The sequence below is a fragment of the Neophocaena asiaeorientalis genome, unplaced genomic scaffold (genome assembly GCF_003031525.2).
Source record: "Neophocaena asiaeorientalis asiaeorientalis breed wild unplaced genomic scaffold, Neophocaena_asiaeorientalis_V1.1 scaffold472, whole genome shotgun sequence".
In the NCBI taxonomy this organism is placed as follows: domain Eukaryota; kingdom Metazoa; phylum Chordata; class Mammalia; order Artiodactyla; family Phocoenidae; genus Neophocaena; species Neophocaena asiaeorientalis.
Window position 1 is genome coordinate 67882 of NW_020174426.1, and position 22450 is coordinate 90331.

The window sequence follows — 22450 nt, forward strand, 5'->3', positions numbered from 1 at the left end:
GAAGCTCTAAAAGATTTCTGATAGGAAGGTAACCTAAATGTCCATTGAAAGATGAATGGGTAAAGATGTGGTACATATGTATGATGGAATATTACTCAGCATAAAAAAGAATGAAATAATGCCATTTGCAGCAACATGGATGGACCTAGAGATGATTATACTAAATGAAGTAAGACAGTGAAAGACATACAATGTGGTATCATTTATATGTGGAGTCTAAAATATGATAGAAATGAACTTATTTACAAAATAGAAGCAAACTCACAGACATGGAGAACAAACTTATGGTTACCAAAGGGGAAAGGGGGGAGGGAGGATAAATTAGGAATTTGGGATTAAAAGATACATGCTACTGTATATAAAATAGATAAACAACAAGGACCTACTGTATAGCACAGGGAATTATGTTCAATATCTTGTAATAAACCATAATGGAAAAGAATCTGAAAAAGAATATATATATATATATGTATAACTGAATCACTTTGCTGTACACCTGAAACATTGTAAATCAACTATAGTTCAATTTAAAAAAATAATTGAGAAAAAGACTTTTGAAATCATACCCCTGTACTTTAGTTACTTCACATCATTATTAAGATGAGTAGTGTTTTTACTAATTCCTTAGTATTATTTCCTTATTTAATGTCTGTCAAATTAGTAGTGTCATTATCTGTGTTTTTAATAGGTTATTGAGGACACCAAAGAGAAAAGAACCGTCATCCATCAAGCGATTAAATCTCTGTTTCCAGGATTAGAAACAAAAACAGAAGATAGAGAGGGGAAGAAATATATTGTAGCCTATCATGCAGCTGGAAAAAAGGCTCTGGCAAGTAAGTATGCTAGTGACTCGGCATTTCTTCCGTCTCCTCCTTCTCTCTGACTGTTCATGTTCAAGGGTCATTTTGCGGTTGTTCAGAGAAGGATATTGATCATGTCATTCCTTCAAAGAAGGCGAATAATACCATTTCAGATGCCAGAGCAATCCTGCAGACTGTGTCTGGTAAGGGGACAGTAGGTCTTATATGTGAGTACGGATTTGCTGAAATGATAGTGGTGCCTGAGAGAGAGTCTTAGGAATTTGACATGTTCCCTGAAGAGCAGAGCAGGCTGAGTGGCAATTCAAGAAGAAAACGGAAGGAATATTGCTCATTCTGTGCTCTTAATGGAGGTAAGGAAGCTGTCAGATGAACAGAAACTGCTGTCACCTATCCCAGTGGCATATTCTGCAAAGTCCCTCTATTGAAAGTGCTGCTGCTTTCCAACCGTGAGTACCTTCTTCACTACACATAAAAACGTGGGATATATAGAAAACCATCCCTTTGCCCAAGCCCATCTTTCACTGAGTAGCATTCATTTGAAATGGGTGTGTTGTCAGTGCATCCTATTGATATTTATGTTCTGTTTTCTCCAGCCATGAAGATTTCTATTTGCACATAACCTTAAGAAAAATTGGGTAATTTTTCTTCTTTTACCTGTCAAATCAGCAGATAAAATTTTAATGAGAATTACAGAAGGAAAAATTGTTTCCTCACCTTCTACCCTACCATCGATGACACCTGTTAGTGAAGAGTTATTTCTAGGTATATTTGTTGGAGTAAAACTCGATGATTGTTATATAACAAAAGAGCATTCAAGCCATCAGTGCTTTGTCAGTTTTCTCTTAGGTTAATGCTGTGAGTGGATGAAGCCTTAATTGTCTCTAACTATGGTTCTAGTGAAAGGAGAGGGTGTGAGAAAAATGGGAGCAGAAATAAGGTTTAGCTGTGCCTGAGAAAATCATGTCATCAAATCAGTAAGTCTGGTTAGTGACATAGTGAGAAACCTTGAGCTGTGGGGAGGAGAGGATGGAGGCCAGATGTCACTTCTCAGCGGATACCAGAAAGGGCAGTGAGATGATGTGTTCTGGGACTGCTTGAGGGCACAAGTTTTTTTTTTTGGTTGTTGTTTTTTAATTAACTTTGTTAATTTATTTAAATAAATATACACAAAAAATTATAATTCCAGCATATAATTCATGAAAAATTATATATTAAATATGCTGTGTTATTGACGTTAAACCTTTCAAATTCAGTGTATACTTATATTTATGACAATGTCAATTTGGACCAATCACATTTCAAGGGATTAGTACCCACATGTGGGTTGTACCTGCTATATTAGACAACACAGTCCTAGGCCCCAGCATAGGTCTAAGTTGGAATTCAATACTTCTTTTGTTGTACCTTTTTTGATAAGATAGAAATTTTGCTAATTATTTTTATTTTTATCGTGACCTATAATGATGGAGGGCACAAATTGTTAATCATTTCTCAATCCACAGTCTAACGGCTTGGGTACTAGATGTTTCTTTGATGTCTGAGTCACAGAATAAAATATAACCCTGACAGCTTTTCTGCAGCCAGGGTTGTCCAGGCGAATTAAGCCCAGTGGGAAATGATGTGAATGGGTGTTTTTTTCTATTCTCCCACAATTGGCATGTAGCTGGTAACTCATCTAGCTGTGGAGGAGAGAAGGTGACTTCCTACACAAAGCAGATGCCTTGGTGCATTCAGTCTTCATTCTCTTGAGGAGCCCAGGTTGAGAAGGGCTGCTAGGGAGGTGTTCTTTATAGAGATGTAGTCCTCGTTGGTCAGCTACCCTCTTGCAGAGGCAAGAGGAAGAGGCAGGGTCTCATTCTGACGACTGGTCACGAGGAAGCAGATTGGAAAAGGCAATTTTTTTTTTTCTATTTTCTTGACTGGTTACTTCTTGGAAATGATTGTTCTATCTTAGAGGATGACCTAAGCATTTTTGTGATGTTGGCATTTGCAGGCCAAGGTGGCCAGTACAGTTGCCCGCTCAAGTGAGTGGTTCCATATCTTTCGTGTTCTGTCTTTATCTGCATTTTCTGTGCTTATTCCACACCCACCTTTCTTTTTTTTTCCAAATAAAAAATTTCCCTGTTTTCCAAGGGAGGTGCTGAGCTCTGTGTGACATGAACACCGCTGCCCCCCACCCATTTCCCTTCTCACATCTTCAGTAAAGTATGAATTTCTCACTGTAAAAAGCATGAAGGCAGGTCCACTTGAATCAGTGCTTGGATGGAGATCGCGACCTCTCGGGCTCAAGGGGCTGTGGCGTTTAGTCAGAGATGGACTAGAGGTCTGCCATCTGCGTGTTCCCGCCCACCTTCTCATGGACCCAGATGGGCACCTGAGAGCCTATGAGTATCTTCTACAGATCTGGCCCCCCCTGCCCCCCTGCAATCTGGGAGTGGCCTAAAGTAAGCAGCATTCAGAAAGTAGGGAGAGCTGGTGCCTGAAGAAGGCTGTTTGTGCCTCTGCAAACAGAATGCAATACCAGTGACAGCTCATCCTCCTGGGCCGCCTTGCTAAGCATTTGAATGGATTAGCTTTTAAAAGCTTCATTGCAAAGCTAAGATAGAATGTTTTTAGAGCTCCCTCACTACCAAACCCTGACATAAATTGTTACTGGTGGGTCATGCATTATCTACCAGATTTCCAACATTTTTTTTTTAAAGTTTTTATTTTTATTTATTTTTGGCTGCATTTAGGTCTTTATTTTTTTTTTTGCGGTATGCGGGCCTTTCACTGTTGTGGCCTCTCCCTTTGCGGAGTGCAGGCTCAGCGGCCATGGGTCACGGGCCTAGCCTCTCCGCGGCATGTGGGATCTTCCCAGACCGGGGCACAAACCCGTGTCCCCTGCATCGGCAGGCGGACACTCAACCACTGCGCCACCAGGGAAGCCCGGGTCTTTTTTTTTTTTTTAATTAATTAATTAATTTTGTTTTTGGCTGCATTGGGTCTTTGTTGCTGTGCGTGGGCTTTCTCTAGTTGGGGTGAGCAGGGCCTACTCTTTTTTGCAGTGCGTGAGCTTCTCATTGCGGTGGCTTCTCTTTGTTGCAGAGCACAGGCTCTAGGCGCGTGGGCTTCAGTAGTTGTGGCATGCGGGCTCAGTAGTTGTGGCTCACGGGCTCTAGAGCGCAGGCTTAGTAGCTGTGGCACACGGGCTTAGTTGCCCCATGGCATGTGGGATCTTCCCGGAGCAGGGCTTGAATCCGTGTCCCCTGCATTGGCAGGGGGATTCTTAACCACTGCGCCACTAGGGAAGTTCCTGCATTGGGTCTTAGTTGCTGTGCACGGGCTTTCTCTAGTTGTGGCAAGTGGGGGGCCACTGTCCATTGCGGTTCGCGGGCTTCTCACTGCGGTGGCTTCTCTTGTTGCGGAGCACGGGCTCTAGGCGCGCGGGCTTCAGTAGTTGTGGCACGTGGGCTCAGTAGTCGTGGCTCGCCGGCTCTAGAGTGCAGGATCAGTAGTTGTGGCGCACGGGCTTAGGTGCTCTGCGGCATGTGGGATCTTCCTGGAGCAGGGCTTGAATCCATGTCTCTTGCATTGGCAGGCTGATTCTTAACCACTGAGCCATCAGGGAAGTCCTAGCAGATTTGCAACATTCTTTACCTCAGATAGGGCCATGCATCCTAAAACACGGGTGTGGTAGATTCTAAATCATGGTGGCCAAACACAAATTACCAACTGTTATAACTCAGACGTTATTTTGTGTGTTAATCCAGTCTGATAGGGCACATTGATTTACCTACTAAAGCATACGTATGGTATTATTCTGAAAATACCATAATTATCATAAACCATATACTCAGGTAAATTAACTTACATTTTGAGATAGATAGTATACATCCCCAAAAACCTTTTTAAAGATTTAAGTTAAAAAATTTTTTTGTGCCATGTAATATGTAGAGATTCTCCATACTGTGCGAAATGAATGGTTTCCAGGAGGCATACCTGGATGGAGGAGTCCACAGAGACTCAGGATGAAGAGCCAGAGAGATACAAAGTTAAGTTTCTGGGAGAGCCTGGTGTTACGCAATCCATAGGAAGAGGGGATTTCAATGATAGAGTGGTTAGCTGTGGAAAATATTACAGACAGTTCCAACAAGATTGGAACTCTGAAATATGTCCACCAATTTTTAGCAATATGGAGATCATCAGTGTCTTTGCCAGAGCAGTTCTACTGGAGTGACTGGAAACCAGTTTACACAGTAGGTTGAGATGGAAGATGATAAATACACCGTAAAGAGAAGGAGAAAGGAAAGGAACATGGTTAAGGAGAGGGAGACGTAGGTTTGACTTTGAAAATGCAAGAGCCCTGAGCATATTGATGTGCTGACGGGAAAGAGCCAGTGGAGAGGGAGGGGGCTGATGATGGCTGGAGCAGAACCCCTGGGGAAGCTGCAGGGTGGGTGTGCAGGTGCAGCAGGGGAAATGGACTTGAATAAGAAGGAAAGAATGTTCTGCATGCTACCCATCCTGTCATCTTTCTCGAGCTACAAACATTTTTCCTTCTTTATTCATGAGGATCTCTGTGCTCAATACATGAATCTTCTTGAACGTGGTTTTCTTTTTTTATCTGGTTTCTGTTTCTCCTCTCCTGGGGCTGCCATATTAGACCATCAGAAGGTTGCTTCCTAGCCTGAGAATTCTTTGCATTCGTATTTTAAATCAGAGTGTCTCAAAAATGTTTGAAAGTTATTTTAAATTCACTTAAATTGTAAAGCTACCATCTATGCTACCTAGCATTCCAAGGATTTGGAGTTTTATGAAGTCAAACAAATTCCCCAAAATAAGTTGAGACTCACCGATTGTCCGTTATTCAAAACATTCCCAGTTAATCAATGCATATGCTTATTACTAGTTTGTGTACTGAGTGCACTTGGAAAAAGAATCCTTATGTCTGTTACTTGCAGAGGAGGTAATTGAATGCATGCTCACTGCTTGGATTTGCTAATAAAAGATGCATGCTTGTGAGCCAAACTCATATCAGTTGTCATGGTTTCTCTTAAGGTGTAATAGCACTTAGTTTTTTAATCTTGTGGTTTCATTTATTTCTTGCCACTATAGTTAATTTTGAGCGTACTGAAAGGGTAGTTAGAGGAAAATGTAGCTACATTTCATCAATTTTTATCACAAAATTTTTAAAAGCTTTTTATTATGGACATTTTCAAACATGCAGACAAATAAAGGAAGTAGTATGCTGAACCCCTGTGTACCCATCAACCATCTTCAATATTATGAACGTTCTGTTGTTTTGTTTGACCTCTTCCTCCCACTTTTTTTTCCTTTGTTGAAGTGTTTTTAAAGAAAATTCTACGTAGTACTTCATTTCACTCGTAAATACTTCAGTATGTATCTGACAGATAAGAACTAAAACCCTAAATCATTATCACATCCCCACAAAATCAACAATAATTTCTTAATAGCTCATACCCTGTGCATGTTCAGTTTTTCTCTGATTGTCTCAGAAATGCCTTTTGCATACAGATGACTTGTTTAAATCATGATACAAACAAGGTCAGAACATTGCATTCGGTGGGTAAGTCTGTTAAATCTGTTTTAATCTATCAGTTTGAGAACTGTTTTCCATAATAATTTTTTGCATTTTTTTCAAATAAAGAAATCAGTGCAGGAAACTCATAAAACACAGAAAAGCACAATACAAAACAATCATTACTTGCAGTCTCACAACTGAAAGATAATCACAAATAGCGTTTTGGTACACGTCCTCCCATATTTAAGAAAACAAATCTCTGGATGGGGAGGCACTTTGCATCCAGTCTTACACCTTTTGCTACATCCTGTAGGCACAGACAGTGCAGCTTTTGAGGGTGAGTGGACAGGCCACTGTGAGGGGATTGAGACAGGGAGGCCTGGACCTGTCGGTGAGTTTTCTGCTTGTTCACTGTTTGCCTCTGCGACATTCCATTGTTAATGTCTAAATGGCTGTTAACCCACCACATAACCACCAGGCGCTGTAGGAGTCCTCAGTAGAAACTTTCCATGCGATCATTTGCATGTTCACTTCTAAAGCACTTTAATATTATTATAAATTAAATACTGCTCTCTTGTGCTCTTTATGCTGTGCATTTGGACAGAGGTCAGAACTGCAGCAGGTAAGAGCGGTTGGCGTTTCATGTAGATAAAATGAAATGCCAATGATTTTTGTCACAAGTGCTAAGCGTAGACAGTTTTGCTTAAATGTAGGGAGCTGGAAGGAAAACCAAAAATAATATCCCTGTTCACAGTTTTCTGAGGATGAGTTGTGAGGAATTCATACCAAGAGCCCAAGAAATACTTGCAGTGCTTTTTCTGTAATACTTCAAGCATACACGCTATGGCAGTTTTCCAAGACAGCTTATTGGTCAATTTGTTCTTTACATTGTAGCTTATATCCCTAACCTGTGAAGCAGTGCTTTTTCCCTTGGCAAAGGCAGGTGTACAAGTAACTTTAGTATCAGAAGTTTCTTATGTCTTTGAAGATGAAGGATTCATGAGTTCATGCTAAAGGGACAAAGACAAAGGAACATTTTTAAAAGAAGACAACTTCTGGGGATTATATGAAATATTTTTTCACAGTCTTTCTTTCATAGAGTTACAGAAATCAACTGAGTTAGATGCGTTCATACAACAGCTGCAGCTGTGTGTCACACAAGACTCAAACGTTATTGTACAACATCTGGGACGTGCAGTTGCGGCTTACACATTTCTCCCAAAGTGTTGAGTTTTCAGAACACTCTTTGGGCAACTGAAGTCAAAATCTTAATATTGTTTAAATATATGTTTCTAGATTGTAGTGTAATTTTAATGTTCGTTTGGAAGAACAGTTTTAAAAGTCAGATTTTCCAAAGTCTCGAAATGTTTGCCAGTTTCTAAAAAGTTGAGCAATCGACGTAATAGTGGCTCAGAAGTTAATATTTAACCTGACTTAATTTTTAAAGTCTCCTCTTCCCCCAAGAATGACAATTAGGTATTGAATGCCAGCTGCTCTCTCTGTCCAGTAGACCTTTGCAAACCATCTAGTATTAGCTAAACTGTGATGGAAGTGGCCTTTGGAAAATCTAAACTTGTCACTGAGGCAGCTCCTCACAAGCTTTATCCCCAACCCTGCTAGGGCATCCAGCCTGTTGTGAGAACACCTGACTGGGGAGATGAGGCAAAGCTTGTAGGCTCTGCCATGACTGCTGTTTCCCTCTGGCCTGCATACGTTCTGGAGGGCCAGGCGGCCCCCTTTCAGACACATGCTTATAAAGTAAGCCACTGGGGAATGGTGGACCCCTCTGTGTTTCTCTGTGTGAAGATTGCTGGTTAGGTTTAGTCATTTGTCACACCACCTGCATTTCTCGAGTTTGATTTTAAATACAGACAGATAAGTATCCAATCACAGAAAGTTTAATAATTGTAGACCTCAAGGTATAACCACTTAACCCATATTTCTTGTCAGACTAGATCTGATTTCTCTCTCAAAGGTTCTCTAGCAAAAATGATCTTGTGGGGTTTCATAAGAACTCAGCTAACTTTTATTATGGTGTATATAATAGTTAAATTTTTTTTTTTTTAAGATCCAAGAAAACATTCTTGGCCAAAATCTAGGGGAAGTTACTGCCACTTTTTACTGTACAAGGAAAACAAAGACACCATGGATGCTATTAATCTACTGTCTAAATATTTAAGGTTAGTATTTTGTTCTTTTGCCCATACAAAATCAAAACGCAGAAGTGTATTTTCCTCTTTCCATGCTGATGAAAAGGGAGTGGGAAAATAGGCAAATAGGTAGCAAATGTGCCTCCTAGTTATAGTGGGTTTTGTTTGTTTGTTTGTTTGTTTTGGGAGGTTTTTTTTTGGCTGCACTGCATGGCTTGCAGGATCCTAGTTCCCCGACCAGGGATTGAACCTGGGCCACAGCAGTGAAAGCGCCGAGTCCTAACCACTGGACTGCCAGGGAATTCCCAATTATAGTTTTCTTAGACAACAGTTGAATTAATTTTTTTTAACCTCCTTGCATATTGCCAGTGATTCAAAATGAAAATTCTTTAAGTAAGTGGTTTACATGTAGTTGAGAGTTACCAGTTCACCTAGCTGAAAATAAAAATTAACTTTCTTCCCTGAAAGCCTACACTTTGATGTGTTTGCAGAGGACTGCTACTAAACCATAAGCTCTTAACTCCAGGAGATAGACTAGATTGGAAACCTGACACCAGTCAGATTTTCTCACAGGAATGCAAATATAGTAGAGTTTGGGTCTCTGAGGATGAGCCAGGTGCCATTTTATTTTTGGAAATGGGTACAGGTACCATAGCGAATCTGTATGCATGGAAATTTGCTTTCTGATATATATTTAACCCAGTTTAAACACAGCACACAGTGTGTTAATTTGCTATGGCTGCCTTGACAAGATACCACGGACTGGGTGGCTTAAATAAGAGACATTCATTTTCCCACAGTCCGAAGGCTGGAAGCCCCAAGCTCAGGGTGTTGGCAGGTTTGGTTTTTTCTGAGGCCTCTCCTTGGCTTGCAGATGACCACCTCCTCTGTGTTCTTTCGTGGTCTTCCCTCTGAGCGTGTCCGTGACCCGGAGTCTCTCTGTGTGTCCACGTTTCCTCTCCTTATATTAGGACACGAGTCTAATTGGATTAGGGCCTCATTTTAACTTAATCACCTCTTTAAAGGCTCTATCTCCAAATACACTTGCGTTCTGAGGTACTGGCTGTCACAGCCTCAGCATAGGAATTTTAAGGGAGCACAATTTAGTCCATAGGACACAGTACCATTTGAAGTAACATTTTACTTTACTCTGGTTGCTCGCTCTCTCTGATTCCTTTTCTGTACTTGAACCTGGGAGAGTAGGCAGTTGGGGAGGGAGCTCCCCTGAGATCTGGAGTTGGGATTGCTCAGAGTTCAAGAAATTCTTCCCGTTTCTTTCCTGTTCGTGTGGAGCAGTTTTTATAAAATTCTTCTTGGTTAACTGGCTCACTTATATCGTCATATTAAAACTATTCCGATCCTTGTTTTAGCATTTGGCTTTTATACAAAGAAATAGCATGTATTTATGGAAAATTCACATTACTATTAACTTGTTTGAAATTGAAGGTATAAAATTTTTGAAGTGGTACATCTAGAATGTATTTTTCTTTACCTTCACAGTTATGTAATTAATGAATTGCATGTAATCAACAGGAAGTGCATTACTTCCTTCTCTGTTGCTGGCTAGTACAAATGTTCTGAGTTACACACAGCTGGACTTCCCTGGTGGCGCAGTGGTTAAGAATCCACCTGCCAGTGCAAGGGACATGGGTTCGGTCCCTGGTCTGGGAAGATCCCACATGCCGTGGAGCAACTAAGCCCGCGCGCCACAACTACTGAGCCTGTGTGCCTAGAGCCCGGGCTCCACAACAAGAGAAGCCACCGCAATGAGAAGCCCGTGCACCGCAACAAGAGTAGCCCCTTCTCGCTGCAACTAGAGAAAGCCCGTGTGCAGCAATGAAGACCCAATGCAGCCAACAATTAAATTAAAAAAATAATTAAAAAAAGTCACACACAGCTAAGGAGGGGGTTGTTCAGGCATCATTTTTTTTTTTAACACCTTTATTGGAGTATAATTGCTTTACAATTGTTCAGGCATCATTTACTTTCTTAGCTTGAACACTAATTTATGTTTTCCTGTTTTTTTTTTTTTTTTTGCGGTACGCGGGCCTCTAACTGCCGTGGCCTTTCCCGTTGCGGAGCACAGGCTCCGGACGCGCAGACTCAGCAGCCATGGCTCACGGGCCTAGCCGCTCTGTGGCATGTGGGATCTTCCTGGACCAGGGCACGAACCCGTGTCCCCTGCATCGGCAGGGGGGCGTTCAACCACTGCGCCCCCAGGGAAGCCCTCCTGGGTATATTTTAAAATAAAGTTTGTCCTTACTCTTCTCTTATTCCATTACGGTTTTAAGTATATTTATTTTAAATCTTAAATTATGAGAAGCATGATTTCCTAATGGTACATGACTTCAGATGATTTTGTTTTTGTCTTATCAGAGTCAAGCCAAACATATTCTCCTACATGGGAACCAAAGATAAAAGGGCCATAACCGTTCAAGAGATTGCTGTTCTCAAGTAAGTAGTGAGTACATGTCAGGATTCGTACTGCAAAACTCCTAGCACCACCTTTCAGAGTTCTTGGATTTGCTCTGTGGAGTTTACCTCTTCCATCTTTAGATGGTGCCTCTGCCTATTCAAAAGATTGCTTTTCTATTTGTTTTTTTCTTCTTCCTTATCTGTATTTTCTAATGTTTTTGCAGCCAAAATGTTTTGCAGTAATTTTTAAAGGATTTTTGTGGTAGAGTCAAGAGAATAAGTGCCTCTTTCTCTCCTTTCTCTCTCTTTTTCATTCATTATTAAATATAAGTTATTTAAAATTACAGAACAGCGAATGAGGTCTTTTGTTACACACTGGAGATATACAGATGAAAAAGATGGCAGAGAAAAATAAATCAGAACTTATCGCACAGTGAGATAAATGCTAAAATAGAGGTATATTTGGGGTATTAGGGTAGACCTGACGACAGAGCTTGGCATTCATTGTGGGGGGCAGGCCAGGGAGGTTTTCACAGAAAATGGCATCTAGATGAGGGCTTCTCTGCCTCTTCACTTCTGGCATTTTGGACTGGGTAATTCTTTGTTGTAGGGGCCTCCTGTGCATTGTAGGACGTTTAGCAGAAGCCCTGGTCTCTACCCACTAGATGTCAGTAGCATTCCCTCTACTGATGTCAGCATTGTGACAAACAAAAATGTCTCCAGACATTTCTAAATGTCCCTTGAAGGGCAAAATAGCCCCTGGTTGAGAATCACTTGTCTAGATTTTAGAAGGATGGGTAGGAGTTTCCTAGGGCTGGGAGGGTCTAGGGTTGTTGGTTCCACATCAAGAAAAGATCTTGTGAAAAGACACTGGAAAGGATTTGGGGAGCATAGCATATTTGGTACCTGGCAGGTGTTTGAGTTTTGTGGGAGCTTAGCAGGAAATAAGGCTTGATGGGTAGGCACGGTCCAGATCCTGAAGGGCCCTGAGGGTCATGTTAGGATCTTGGACTTGACCTTAATCTGAACAGGGGGAGTCGTGTGTAGGGACAGGCTTAGGAGTTGTTGGTGAGCAAGAGGGATGGAACGGAGATCGGGGCTACTGCCATATGCAGGGGCGGAGGACAGGGGCCTGAACCCAGTCAGTTCAGTGAAGGTCAGAGGGAAAGGAGGAAGTTGGGCAAACTCAGGCTTCTGTCCTCATGCACCCCCTGAGGTAAGGAGTGGTGGGAGGGAGAAATAAAGGGGCAGGAGAAAACTTTGGGGGTGATGCAGATGTTCATTAGCTTGAATGTGGTGATGGTTTCACAGGTTTAACATTCACATGTTAAAACTTGTACATTTTGAATATGTACGGTTTACCGTGTGTTAATTTTGTCATGAAAAAGTCATCTATGCTTGCTATCCCCACTGAAAACAAATGCATGTATGTATTTGTACTTTTCCCATCTTTTCATAAAGAAGTTGAGGTGGCGCCTCCTCTTCGCTCCACAGTCACCTGCCATCTGGCTCCTTTCCCACCCCTCCTCTGATTCATTTGAGATAATGTCAGGATTGAGCTCCCGGTTGCATCCTAATGGATTTTCCGGTCCTTTCCTTCACTGACCCTGGGACAGTGGCGTGATGTCGTAGTAAAGGCAGGGTGAGAACATCTCTCCACGACTTCACTAGTGGCGGTGTGGTGTCGCTGTGTTTGAGGGAGAGCGGGAGGAGATACCTGAAGATGCCAGTGCTCTCTCCTGGTGGCCTGGTCTCTCTCTCCTTGAGATACATGGAACGTGGGGTCGTCTCCTGAGAGTGTAGGGGGCAGGAGTGGAGGAGGGAGCTTTAAAAGAGTGTGATGATTTGAAACAGCCTCTGTGGGTGATGGGCTCGTCAGCAGCTCCTGACAATCGGGTACCGGCAGTGACTTGCGGGCTTGGGCTTTCCATGCTCTGGATGGTGGGTACAGAAGGTTCTTGCCTTCTCTTTGGTGTCCTGAAATACCATTGTAGTCAACTCCTGTGCTTTCCGGCCGGCCAGCTCTGGGAATTTTTCCACGTAAATTAAAAAATGGATTGGTTCAGGGGCTTCCCTGGTGACGCAGTGGTTGAGAGTCCGCCTGCTGATGCAGGGGACATGGGTTCGTGCCCCGGTCCGGGAAGGTCCCACATGCCGCGGAGCGGCTGGGTCCGTGAGCCATGGCCATTGGGCCTGCGCGTCCGGAGCCTGTGCTCCGCAACAGGAGGCTACACCAGTGAGAGGCCCGCGTACTGCAAAAAAAAAAAAAAAAAGATTGGTTCAATTTTTTTTCAACACAGAAGGAACTAGGTAGAAAATGAAAGTTCCACCATAATTGTACTCCCTCAGAGATTGCCTTGCTTACGGCTTGGTATATTTTTGTAGGGGACTCTTTTTTCCTTATAAACCGAAATATTTGTTTTAAATGTGTTCGTTTCTTTTAAACAATAAATGATGTACCTCTTTCCCTGTTAATATGTAGCAAAAGATTTTTAAATATATGGATGCATCCTAATTTATGAACTACTGTTCTATTTCTGAATGTTTACATAGTTTCGCATTTCTTGCTATTATAAGCAGTTCCATGATGAACATATTCGGAGTTAAATCTTGGCACACATCTGTGATAACTTCATTAAGATAAGCTTAGCAGCGGAATTACTGCCTTAAAGGGAATGTGAAGTTCTAGGTTTTAGGTTTTTGTTAGCAGAGTTTACTTGCCCTGTAGAAAGGTGGTACCAGTTTATCACCTTTATTCTTCTCCAGAATCCTCCCTGACACATATCACGATCTAAGAAAAAAATAATTTACTAATTTGAGGGTCAAAAATTGGCATCTCGCTATTTTCTGTTGCATTTTATGATGTGACATCTTTGAAGAGTGAAGGTATTTATTTCTCTTCTTCGTCAGCCACCAGGTGTCATACTTGATCACAGTGCGGCTCTATTCATAGACCTTTGCTGCCTTTATCATCTTCCTGTTGACTTAGTAAGAAACCATATTAGACACCTCAGTGTTGGCCTTTGGAAAGCACATAGCACTTATCTTGCGGATGCAGGCTGCACCCTTCGTTTGCTTAATGGATACGTGGGGCTGGACAGATTGGCCTTTCCCGTGAGAACTGGTGGACAGGATAAACCCACTCCGCCACACAAGGATTTTAATTATTGCTGAATTGATCAATCCTCCGGATAAGCAGCTTTTCAGCTTCATGTAACTCTCCAAAGTCACCTAGTAGTTTTAACAAGATCTCAAGCAGGAACAGCCTCATTCAGCATGATTTGTTTCTTTTCCTGCCTCTTCCTGCCAGTCTCCTTTCTGAGCCTGGGCCAGTCTTTCCCTGGCTTTGTTAATAAAGGCTTTTTTGTGCAACATGCTGCTTAGGTTGGCTCCTGATGTTTAAACGCAAGATTTTGGTCATCCCAAGTTACTCACAGAATTGCTGTGAATTGACAGCCGAAGAGCTTGATCCAGGATCATCAAAGTTAAAACTATGAACGGTATCGTGAAAAGTATTGTCAGCTTCATTTCATCAGTTCTCAGGGAGCACCCACACCACTGAGAACTGAGTGTAGCTCTTGCTTTCTGCTGTGCTAGTGGGTTTCAGAAATATATGTTGTGTATTTAAGAATAGACAGTAGAATATGATTCAGCCATGAAAAGGAATGAAGTACTGATACATACTATGACATGGATTAAAACATTATGCTAAATAAAAGAAGTCATACACAGAAGGCCACATACTGTATGATTATATTTGTATGAAATGTCCCAAATAGGGAAATCTATAGAGACAAAGTAGATTAGTGGTTGCTAGGAGCCGCAGATCTAGGGCATGGGGTCAGTAGGTGTAGGGTTTCTTTTGGAGGTGAGAGGAATGTTCTGGAATTAGGTAGTGGTGACAGTTGCATAACATTGTGAATATACTAGAGACCACTGAATTGTACACTTTATAATGGTTAAAATGATAACCTTTTTGTTATGTTAACTTTAGCTCAACTTAAAAAAAAAAAAAAAAAAAGAACAGAGCTGTCTTTCATGGCTATTGGGCATCAGTCTCCATAAGCTCTCTCCAGAGCTGCCAAGTCGCTTATCTGATTCCTTCTTTCCTCCTGACTCTTATTAAATATTCCATTCGTTTCTACAACAGTAGTTACTGACCAAAGAGGGGTTCTGTCCTCCTGGTTCTCCCTCTGTTCACCTCCATCCTCTCCTGCCTGGACTCCAGGATACTGTTTCTGGATTAATTTATGCCCTGTGGCTCTACCATTGTCCCTGCATATCTGAAGTCAAGGATGTGGTGCCCTTTTTCTCCTGGATCTGCTGCCTCTGAGCAGCTGGCCCAGGCTGGTATAGACCCACTTTACACCTTTTTGGTACTCGGGTTGGACAGGGCATTCAGAGCCAGGGGAGAGGGTAAAGGAGTATGAGCTTTGCCCACGTCTCAGGCTAGCTTCCTACATTTTATAATAATTAATGGGATAATGACAAATGTTTTTTCCTCAAGAAATTTGGTCAGGCTGTTTCTGCTCATATTGAACCAGGAAACAGATAAGACTGATTGATAATGCATCAAGGAGTTGATTGTCTTCAGGGAGTATGGGGAAATTTTCAGCAAGGAGACAAGAATTCTCTGAGATGAAATGGCAAACTGGTATTATATCGGTGGATTTTAAACATTTTAACTCAGTAACAGCATATTTTTAACAAGGGAATAAGATAAAATTTCCCCACTAATTTTTCATGTAATGTTGGAAATTCAGAGGCTGCAGAGCAGGGGCACACACCTCTGTGGGGCTGCTTCCATGATTAGCTGCTCTGGGTTGATAGACCAGGCGCTTTGGGGCAGAACAGTCTCTCGTGCAGGCCCCGGGCCCAGGAGCCGCATCCAGGTCCTCCCAACCCCTGTATTTCCAGGCAAAGCCGGAACATGGCTCCTCATAACAAGAGCCGGCAGGAATGTGCTTAAGGACCAAGGCTGAAAAACACTGCACAGTCCAGAGTAGTAAAGAGAGAAGTGTATTCAACAAAGTGAAGCACAAGCGCTCTTTGTTCTGGTAGTTCTCAGCGTAGATGTCTTTTCAGAGGAAGTCTGAATTCAGAAAAACTTAAAACGGCTTTCTTAGGCACAGTGATACACTGTGCAGCATTATTTGTAATTTTGAAAAATTGTAAACAACCCAGGTGACCCAAACTGGAAAATCTTAAATGAATGGCTAAATAAGTAAATTCCAATTGATGAATTATTTTTGACCATATTAGATTATTTGTAATTTTCAAAAAGGCTCTTTATTAAAGGAAAGGGCAAAGTGTGAAAGTCTCAACTGAAAAGCCAATGTCCTGTTTAATGGTGAAATACTAGAGCATTTTATTAGAGCTGGGAACAAAGTAAATAAAGATGACCACACTATTACCACTATTTATCATTGTTCTAGGCATACTGTAATACAGAAAACAAAATTAAGAAATAAGTGGTGTAAAAATTAGAAGGGAGGAGGCCAAATTGCAGTTTTTGTTACTGATATATTATTGTTTCTATGCAAGGAGTTGACTGAAAGTTATACAAGATAGGAAAGATTATGTACAAAAATCAATATTCAGATGACAGCCAGTTAGAAATTATAATGGAAAAAACTCTTTTACACAGAAAAAGTTTAAAAGAAAAGAACATACCTAGAAACAAAGATTTTTGTAAAGTATAAGACCTCTCTCTATGAAGAAACTTTGAAATGCTATTGATCGATGTAAAAGGACTTGAATAAATGAATGCTATAACCTGTTCTTGGATACATATAAATGTTTTCTAATGAATAAATGTATAAATTTATGCTGATACTAATGAAAATTCCAGTAGAATGTTTCAGTGTAATCAAGCTGATCATAATGTGGGAAAGACACAGAGCTAGCCATAAAAATTCTGGACAAAGTGAATAATAAAGAGGTATTAGCCTCAGTATATATATATATGACATATCTATAAAAAATATATACGTATAAATACATATATATTTTCATTTTTAAAATGTTTTTATTGAAACATTCTCATGATGATTTCTGCTGTGGGGTAAATTGTACACTTAGACTAGTAAAACATTTTAACCACACTTTCCACCCTAAGATATTTCTGGATTTATAGTAATCGATTTCTCTAACTTACCACCTGTTTCAATTTTTTTAAATTTATTTTTATTGAAGTATAGTTGATTTACATTGTTTCAGGTGTACAACAAAGTCAGTTTTATACTTATATATATATATATATATATGTATATAAACGCACAGACACACACACATATATTCTTTTTCAGATTCTTTCCCATTATTGGTTTTTACAAGATACTGAATATAGTTCCCTGTGCTATACAGTACAACTTTATTTTATTTTTTCTTTATTTTTTTTTATATCTTTATTGGAGTATAATTGCTTTATATTTTATATATAGTAGTGTATGTATGTTAATCTCACATTCCCAGTTTATTCCTCCCTTCCCCCTTTCCCCTGTGGTAACCATAAGTTTGTTTTCTATGTCTGTGAGTCTGTTTCTGTTTTGTAAATAAGTTCATTTGTATATATATTTTTTACCACATATAAGTAAAAGCATATAATATTTGTCTTTGTCTGACTTACTTCACTTGGTATGATAATCTCCAGGTCCATCCGTGTTGCTGCAAATGGCATTATTTCATTCTTTGTTATGGCTGAGTTAATATTCTATTGTATGTAGGTACCACATCTTCTGTAGCCATTCATCTTTCAATAGACGTTTAGGTTGTTTCCATGTCTTGACTCTTGTAAATAGTGCTGCTATGAACACTGGGGTGCATGTATCTTTTTTTTAAAAAAAATAAATTTATTTATTAATTTTGGCTGCGGTGGGTCTCCGTTGCTGTGCGTGGGCTTTCTCTAGTTGCAGCTAGCGGGGCCTAGTCTTCCTTCTGGTGTGCGGGCTTCTTATTACGGTGGCTTTTCTTATTGCAGAGCATGGGCTGTAGGCATGCGGGCTCAGTAGTTGTGGCTCATGGGCTCTAGAGCGCAGGCTCATTAGTTGTGGCGCACGGGCTTAGTTGCTCCATGGCATGTGGGATCTTCCCGGACCAGGGCTCGAACCCATGTCCCCTGCATTGGCAGGCAGATTCTTAACCACTGCACCACCAGGGAAGCCCGCATGCATCTTTTTAAATTAGAGTTTTCATCTTTTCTGGGAGATAATCTCCAGGTCCATCCGTGTTGCTGCAAATGGCATTATTTCATTCTTTGTTATGGCTGAGTTAATATTCTATTGTATGTAGGTACCACATCTTCTGTAGCCATTCATCTTTCAATAGACGTTTAGGTTGTTTCCATGTCTTGACTCTTGTAAATAGTGCTGCTATGAACACTGGGGTGCATGTATCTTTTTTTTAAAAAAAATAAATTTATTTATTAATTTTGGCTGCGGTGGGTCTCCGTTGCTGTGCGTGGGCTTTCTCTAGTTGCAGCTAGCGGGGCCTAGTCTTCCTTCTGGTGTGCGGGCTTCTTATTACGGTGGCTTTTCTTATTGCAGAGCATGGGCTGTAGGCATGCGGGCTCAGTAGTTGTGGCTCATGGGCTCTAGAGCGCAGGCTCATTAGTTGTGGCGCACGGGCTTAGTTGCTCCATGGCATGTGGGATCTTCCCGGACCAGGGCTCGAACCCATGTCCCCTGCATTGGCAGGCAGATTCTTAACCACTGCACCACCAGGGAAGCCCGCATGCATCTTTTTAAATTAGAGTTTTCATCTTTTCTGGGTATATGCCCAGGAGTGGGATTGCTAGATCATATGGCAACTCTATTTTTAGTTTTTTAAGGAACCTCCATACTCTTCTCCATAGTGGCTGTTACCAATTTACCTTCCCACCAACAGTGTAGGAGGGTTCCCTTTTCTCTACACCCTCTCCAGCATTTGTTATTTGTAGGCTTTTTAATGGTCATTCTGACTGGTGCGAAGTGGTACCTCACTGTAGTTTTGATTTGCATGTCTCTTAATAATTAGCAATATTGAGCATCTTTTCATGTACCTGTTGGCCATCTGTATGTCTTTTTTGGAGAAATGTCTATTTAGGTCTTCTGCCCATTTTTTTATTGTTTTTTTTTTTTTTTTGATAATGAGCTATATAAACTGTTTGTATATTTTGCAAATTAAGCCCTCGTTGGTTGCATCATTTGCAAATATTTTCTTCCAGTCTGTTGTCTTTTTGTTTTGTTTATGATTTCCTTTGCCATGCAAAAGCTTTTATGTTTAATTAGATCCCATTTGTTTATTTTTGCTTTTGTTTCCATTACTCTAGGAGATGGACACAAGAAAACAGCGCTATGATTTATGTCAAAGCATGTTCTTTTCAAATAATTAATTAAGTAATTTATGGCTGCGTTGGGTCTTCATTGCTGTGTGCAGGCTTTCTCTAGTTGTGGCGAGCGGGGCCTAGTCTTTGTTCTGTTGCGCGGCCTTCTCATTGCAGTGGCTTCTTGTTGTGGAGCATGGGCTCTAGGCATGCAGGCTTCAGTAGTTGTGGTGCATGGGCTCAGTAGTTGTGGCTCGCAGGCTCAGTAGTTGGGGCGCACGAGCTTAGCTGCTCTGCAACATGTGGGATCTTCCCGGACTAGGGCTCAAACCCATGTCCCCTGCATTGGCAGGTAGATTCTTAACCAGTGCACCACCAGGGAAGCCCAAAGCATGTTCTGCCTATATTTTTTTCTAGGAGTTTTATAGTATCTGGTCTTACATTTAGGTCTTTAATCCATTTTGAGTTTATGTTGTTAGAGCATGTTCTAATTTCATTCTTTTACGTGTAGCTGTCCAGCCTCAGTATATTTTAAAGCATATCATAGAAGTATAGTAGGGACTTCCCTGGCAGTCCATTGGTTAAGACTCCACACTCCTAAGGCAGGGGGCACGGGTTCGATCCCTGGTTGGGGAACGAAGATCCCACATGCTGCGTGGCATGGCCAAAAAAGTATAGCAGTTAAAGCAATATGATACTGGCACATAAACGGGTAACATTAGAATAATTACAGGCCCAGATATAGCCACAGAGTTAGTGTGTAAGCAAGTAGCATTTAAAATCAGCAAAGAAGAGTGTTGGTTTTTTGTTTGTTTGTTTGTTTTTTAATTTATTAGTTGCAGCAGGTGGGCTCCTTAGTTGTGGCATGTGAACTCTTAGTTGCGGCATGCATGTGGGATATAGTTCCCTGACCAGGGATCAAACCCTGGCCCCCTGCATCGGGAGCATGGAGTCTTAACCACTGTGCCACCAGGGAAGTCCCAAAGAAAAGTTTTGAGTCAGTGAATTTGTTGAAATAACTGAGTAGCCACCTGAAAAAAATTAAATTGACTCCTTACCTGAGTTTTTATATGTCTTCACTGGAAGAGGCAAAGCTTTGCCAAATATTAACAAAGCCATTTGAAAGGTGGTATCAGCCACAGTGTCACTGCGAAGATAGATGGAGAGAGAGAGATATATGATATTACAGATAGATGTAATATGAATATTTATCTTTTGTAACCAGGTGCTTGGTATAGTATTTATACTCCTCAATCTACCTTTTAAAAAAAGACAAAAAGCCAAAAGATACGTGTATGCTGATAATTTAAAATGCAGAACCAAAGCCACTGAGCAGCAGCTGATACTGTTACTGACTTGTGTGTGAACAGCTTTCCCCTCTTCTTTCCTTAACCTCCTTGTTGCCTAGGATGAAGAGAGTCCATAATTTAAAGCAGAGCGGGAGGACTTGACCTCCTCCCATTCCTCTCTAAATGAGCCACTTTGGGCATCAGTAATTGACTGGGGACAGTAAACAGAAACTGCCAGTCAAAGCCCCTGGGACTCCAGTACCAGAGTTCTTTTCTTCTTTGCCACAACCATTGTAGACTTTAAAAGACCAGTAAGTCAAGATTAGTATGTTAGGGGCAGCATGGAGGCCAGCACTGCTGTAAATGAGACATGATGAAAAGTACGACACTACTGTTGGCCAGAAGGAAACAAAAGGAAAAGTACCCTTTTTACTCTAAAACAACAATAACTGGGGCTTCCCTGGTGGCTCAGTGGTTAGGATTGCACCTGCCAATGCAGGGGACATGGGTTCGAGCCTTAGTCCGGGAGGATCCCACATGCCATGGAGCGGCTAGGTCCGTGCGCCACGACTACTGAGCCTGTACTCTAGAGCCTGCGAGCCACAACTACTAAGCCCACGCGCCTAGAGCCCGTGCTGCGTGACAGTAGAGGCCACCAAGAGTAGCCCCGCTCACTGCAATTGGAGAAGGCCTGCACGCAGCGACGAGGACCCAATGCAGCCAATAAATAAATAAACAAATTCTTAAAAAAAAAAAAAAAAAACAGCTGCAAAAGTACTCTACTTATACCTGGGGATACTATTTAAAAAAAATAATCTCTGACTAGGCACACCCTTCCTAAATAGACTTAAATCCCAGAGCTATTTTAAAAAAATTCAACTAACTAAATTTCAACTAACTGAAATTCAACTGAAATTCACAGACTTAGAGAATGAACTTACGGTTACCGGGGTGGAGGGTAGGGGGGAGGGATAGTTAGGGAGTTTGGGATTGACATGTACACACTGCTGTATTTAAAATGGATAATCAGGGCTTCCCCGGTGGCACAGTGGTTAAGAATCTGCCTGCCAGTGCAGAGTACACGGGTTCAAGCCCTGGTCCGGGGAGATCCCACATGCTGCGGAGCAGCCACTACTGAGCGCCACTACTACTGAGCCTGTGCTCTAGAGCCTGCGAGCCACAACTCCTGAAGCCCGCATGCCTAGAGCTCATGCTCTGCAACAAGAGAAGCCACCACAGCGAGAAGCCTGCGCACCGCAGCAAAGAGTAGTCCCCTCTCTCTTCAACTAGAGAAAGCCCGTGCACAGCAATGAAGACCCAACACAGCCAAAAATAAATAAATAAAAAAAATTTTTTAAATCAAAATAAAATAAAAATTAAAAAGAAAAGATAACCAACTAGGACCTACTGTATAGCACAGAAAACTCTGCTCTATATTATCTAACAACCTAAATGGGAAAATGAAAAAAAAAAAGTTTTACTGTACAGTCCTGTTTGTAGAAGAATGCCAACTAATATAGGAGGAATGGTGGGTATAGAAAAACAGTCTTTTGCAGTCAACACAGTAATACTTGCCTCAGCCAACAGTTACCCTTGGGGGACTTCCCTGCTGGTCCAGTGGTTCCAATGCAGGCAGTGCGGGTTCCATCCCTGTTCTGGGAGCTGGGATCCCACGTGCTGCACAGCGAAAAAATAATGATAATAAAAAATTATCCTCGGGTACCTAAACAGTTGGATGAAAGACTATGGGGGAAGAGGATAGTCACAGAATTTTTAAAATGTCACCCCACAGATTACCAACTAAAAAAGGGAAAGGAGAGAGAGGTACCGTTTTGCTGCGATACACTGAAAAAGCCACAGCATCACCTACGTGATATTCCCACCAAAATGTGGGCACCTTAATGTGAGGAAACAATGATTGTCCTGGTTCTTGATTAGATCCTGAATTT

The 22450-nt window shown here is 41.4% G+C and overlaps 1 protein-coding gene across 2 annotated transcripts in view; it reads left to right on the forward strand.

Annotated features, from left to right (window-relative positions):
* The window catches only part of PUS7 (pseudouridine synthase 7), a 105093-nt gene that overhangs the window by 64994 nt on the left and 17649 nt on the right, over window positions 1–22450 (forward strand). For both annotated transcript variants that reach the window (XM_024756725.1, XM_024756718.1), the window contains exons 5-7: window positions 689–833; window positions 8414–8525; window positions 10872–10949. In XM_024756725.1, the coding sequence (XP_024612493.1) occupies window positions 689–833; window positions 8414–8525; window positions 10872–10949 (335 nt within the window). The remainder of the gene's footprint in view (window positions 1–688; window positions 834–8413; window positions 8526–10871; window positions 10950–22450) is intronic.